The sequence below is a fragment of the Rhagoletis pomonella genome, unplaced genomic scaffold (assembly GCF_013731165.1).
Source record: "Rhagoletis pomonella isolate Grant_MI unplaced genomic scaffold, Rhpom_1.0 Rhpom_scaffold_00006, whole genome shotgun sequence".
Classification (NCBI taxonomy): Eukaryota; Metazoa; Arthropoda; class Insecta; order Diptera; family Tephritidae; genus Rhagoletis; species Rhagoletis pomonella.
The window spans coordinates 82,231,924-82,236,455 of record NW_023458560.1 but is presented as its reverse complement, the minus strand read 5'-3'; the positions used below and the strand labels follow the sequence as shown (position 1 = coordinate 82,236,455).

Genomic DNA, 4,532 nt, shown 5'->3' with positions numbered 1-4,532 from the left:
TTTTTTCAGCCTCGTAAACAATGGAGAAATTCCGAAGTTTGACAGCTCATTCAGAGTTTTTTGTATAATGGGCTGTTTTTGCTTACGCGTAAAAGCACATTTAGCGCATTTAGCTCTAAATGCTACTCTAAATGTACATTTATCCATACAAAATTCGTCACCTAAATGCAACTAAATGCAACTCCATTTTTTGCATTAAGAATCTAAATGCTAAAAGCAACCCTGGGATCTTCCAAAATTTCCACGATTCGAACATGGTTTAATGAAAAAAAAGTGGCAACATTGCTTTTTTCGCGTATACAGTGGCTAGCTGCGTTTCAGTGATCGCCGACCGAGATTTCATTTATTATTTTACATTATTTGGATAAACAAAAGTTACTCAAATTCAACATCGATGTGATGCTGATAGAAATCTGGATGAATTTGTGATCAACTCTGTTCGTTTTGTTTCCTAATTAAGTGAGGAAATTTTAATTGACATCACCGACAAATGAATATATACACAAACAAATTTTCGGTTATGGTTAAAACAATTCGAGATTTTGTATTGAATTTTTGGTTTAAATTTTTTTTTCCTTTTCAGTAGGGTTTTTTGCACATTATCTTTTTCGTGAGAATTGATCGTAATAGATACGGATCTGAATAAGCGACTGGAACACGGCTGTTTGTCAAAAGCATACGATTTCGAACTCACGTAAATGTACATTTGCTAAATGCGATAGCATGAACGCTCTTCGAAAACATATGTTCGAAAGTGCTAAATGTTGCATTTTAAATGCAGCAAAAAACGCTGCATAATACATCGCATCAGCTGAAATAAATACATATAAAATCAGCATTGAAAATGCCACGAAAAAGTGAAAAAATGTAAATTGTATGAATTTATTGATCAAAACGCAGTCAACAATTATAAAGGCAACACTGAAACTTACGAACGACTTTTCGAGGCTTTTTTCGCGACTAATTTGCCTCGAAAGTTTTCGAGGCACGCGAAAATCGCCACTCATACAATTTTTTGACAGTTGTTTTTCGAGGCTGGAAAAGTTTCGAGGTTTCGTGGTTTTCGAGCCACTTTCGAGCTTAAGGGAATCCCCTAACTATTGGATGTAAACAAATAACGGCTGTTATATCAAATTAACTTCTTGCTCATTTCTGCCCGGAAAATAAGTCCGGGCTGTTTCATGCACGAAGAAGAAGAAATTTACGATCCAAGAGATAGTCGTAAGCGCAATTTCTATCAACATTTTGTTGTATGTAACGAAAAATGTCTCATAGGAAAAAATTTTCATACAGTTTGATGAAATTGATTACTTGTTAAATTATTGTCTTATGTGACTAATAGTATGGTACGTACGACAAAATCACACCCTTACAATAGATAGTCGTTTGTGCTGCGGCAACTCTTATTGAAAAATTGTTTAATATTTTGTTGATTTTTGTTCATTAGTTTAAAACTCAGGTGTATTAAAATCAAATTTTTGCGTACAAGCAAAAAATAATTTCAACAATTTCAGCCGTATGCCTACTTGCTGTGTGCGTTATTTGTAGTATGCCATACAGCTGGCTAGCGTTTAACGTGAAAATGTAACATACGACAAAATGATTTTATAAAAAGAGGGCTGTAAAAGCTATATCAGTTACTGAAAATTAAAGACAACGTAGTTTTATACTTTAAATAGTATGTACAATCAAGCATTAAATTTTGGTAAGAAACAACTGTACAGATTTGAGAAATTGTGACTGATTGTTTAACATCGATTTCCCAAACCCTGCCGAAGGTAACATTCGACAATCTTTTACCCAGGTGACGATATTACTCGACTTCAGTTTGTATGTGAAACCGTCCCATAATGTTTTCCAAAGTAAAGTAGCTGTTAGACGTGGCAAGTGCATGTCCTTTTCAAAAGTCTGTCAAGTCAAGAGTTTCCTAAACAGAGCAGTTACATCTTGCATGTAAAGTGGCTTTCGAAGGCAGTTTTTATTTCTGAAAATCAAACTTTCCGATACTACTTTTTGTCTGTTTACACGGCGAATGCAGACAAGTTCACTTTCAGTTATGTTACCGTACATTTTTATGCTTATAACAAAATTAATGACCTGAAAAATTTACTAAACCTGCTAAAGTGTGCACGAAACAGTCATAAAATGTCCAACAGCCAATTTCACGAAAGCTTTTTAAATTAAAAATGATTTAAATTTTTTGAATTTTATATAAAAACTTACAACAAATAAAAAATCATTTTCCATTTACAGGTCTATTCTGCGCTGGTAACATAAATTTTGTAACCGGTAATTAAAGTGTCTGTCAATTTTTAAACCTTTTTCGAATTCTGTGCGCTCTTGTAACCGGTAAATTCGGTTACCATCTCATGAGCTGGTAACAAAATATTTCCCCTTGAAATATGCAACACAAGAATTTCCACAAATCTCCATAGCTGAACTGCTGAATATTTTCACTGCATTACCAACGTACCTAGAATCGCGGTGACAAGAAGTGGTAACATTTTTTGGTAATACAATTTTCCGGCCACAAAATCTTCGGTAACCGGCCGTCTTCACATGCTGGAAAATCTCGCTCCATGAACTTACAGGATTTTACACGAACTTGCAGGAAGTTGCAGGAAAAATGTTCCCGTACTCCGAAATCCTCCAAAATCCTGTAAATGAGAGAGAATGAAGTTGCAAGATTTTACCCGAACTTTTTCTTCTGGTAAAATCATGAAAAGTGTCAAGCAATTACTGGTTGACGTTTTTACAGGAAAAATGTTTTTTTGTTCCCGTACTTCTTGTTGTTACTCACTTTTTACTCTCACTACAGAGAGTAGTTTTGCTGTTTGACAGTTTTACAGGATTTTTCACGAAAAGTGTTGGATCAGAGCTAATACATTCACAAAAACGGTACTAGACTTTCTCGTTTTGATTTGACATATATGGGTAGGGCCAAATAGCGCTGTTATTGAAGAAAAATAATTAAGGAAAAGAGCTGAGTCAAAATAAAAAAAAAATTCTTAGAAAATATTAAACGTATCCCAAGCCCAGAAAATTTAAGCACTACTTCCGATTCTAGTCTGTAGAAAATGTTCAATGGTTCAAAAAAAAACACTCTATTTGGAAATTCATAAACGCTACCAAAATATTTTTATTTGTGAGAAAAAAAGGGACACGCATTGTACAGCACGAGAAGTTGCAATTATTTCTCGAAAGTTATATGCATAATTTCAGTTGCAGATACACCTTGCAATTTTTATTTCCGAAGTGATTTCTGCAAATCTGCAAAAAGGACTTTCTGGCTCCGTACACGGAAAAGTAGACTTTCAATTTTGCATTTTGACAGCAAAATGCACAGAAAAAGCGATTGCATTACCACGTCTCACCGCACCTTTAGTTTGGTAGTTTCGGTTGCAAATAGTTGCATTGAATTAGGACAATTAAGAAAAACCGAGTAATCAGTTCACACTATATGCACATACATACATATCGCACACAATCTTCAAAAGAGACACAACTCAAAAATCAGACTCGAAAATATAACTGCTTATGGATCGTACAGATTCAACATAATTAATACAAAATAAGGTATAACAGTAGTTTTCTAGTTAGAGATCATAATCATGAAGAAAAAAATATTTGCATTAACTAGAGATAAACTCTAAGAATTGATTTATGCCAGAAAATCAACCTTTTTTTTGAGTTATGCCACTCTTGAAGATAGTGTGCGATATGCACATAGTGAGTGTGCATGTATGCATGCCAAAATCTAATTTTACATATGGATATCTCTTCCATCATTCGCGTACATACATTCTGCATCTTGCGAAAGTAGCTGCATATATAAGTAGATACAAATTTCCTTGGTAGGTCTGAAATTGTACTAAAGAGTTAGAAAATAACGAAAATAATTTTCAAAAACGTATAACGCTCAGTGCTTCAAAGATATATTTTGCGTTTGATTTTATTATTTATTTTAGGATTACTTACGCAATTATTTACGAAACAAAAATGGCATTGCCGGATGGACTTGCAAATAGCATGAAGAAATTTCAAGTAATATTTCAGAATATAAAATCTGAGACTAAATTTATTAACTAATAATTATTTCTAGGCTCATAACGATCTTCCAGTTTTCTTAAAGGGAGGACCAGTAGACAAAGTATTGTTTGGTTTGACGGTTGGGCTTTGCGGCATAGGACTTGCAGGCATAATCCAAATGGTCTATGCATTGGGTTTCAAGAAGAAGTCGGCTTAAATAAATTTAGAAATGATTAGTTAAATAAACAACTAAATTAATCAAAATGAATCAAATAATCAAACTTTCACTAGTTAATTAATTGAAAAGAAGTAGTGTATACTAATTGAGATGGATTACAAAATCGATTCTCGCAACTAAATTGTACAGCCAATCCCACAGGGGTTGAAATTCACTCGGAAGTGAATTGCAATTGTCAAGAATTTGCGATAACGATTGTTACTGTAAACTTCTATTTTTAACCGACTTCACAAAAAGCACAAGGTTATCAATTCGTCGGAATATT

General features: G+C 33.7%; 1 protein-coding gene across 1 annotated transcript; it reads left to right on the top strand.

Annotated features, from left to right (window-relative positions):
- Nucleotides 1-3,661: 3,661 nt before the first annotated feature.
- On the top strand, nucleotides 3,662-4,317 carry LOC118741480. Its single transcript, XM_036473477.1, has 3 exons — nucleotides 3,662-3,854; nucleotides 3,969-4,044; nucleotides 4,103-4,317. Exons 1-3 carry the CDS (start codon nucleotides 3,694-3,696, stop codon nucleotides 4,244-4,246), a joined length of 381 nt encoding a protein of 126 aa, XP_036329370.1. The 5' UTR covers nucleotides 3,662-3,693; the 3' UTR covers nucleotides 4,247-4,317.
- Nucleotides 4,318-4,532: the final 215 nt, after the last annotated feature.

Excerpts from the sequence above, each read along its gene's own strand:
- LOC118741480 (XM_036473477.1), top strand. The coding sequence starts at position 3,694 with ATGCCACTCTTGAAGATAGTGTGCGATATGCACATAGTGAGTGTGCAT. Across the intron at positions 3,855-3,968 it reads AGTAGATACAAATTTCCTTG|GATTACTTACGCAATTATTT; the intron begins GTAGGTCTGAAA and ends TATTTATTTTAG. Across the intron at positions 4,045-4,102 it reads ATAGCATGAAGAAATTTCAA|GCTCATAACGATCTTCCAGT; the intron begins GTAATATTTCAG and ends AATTATTTCTAG.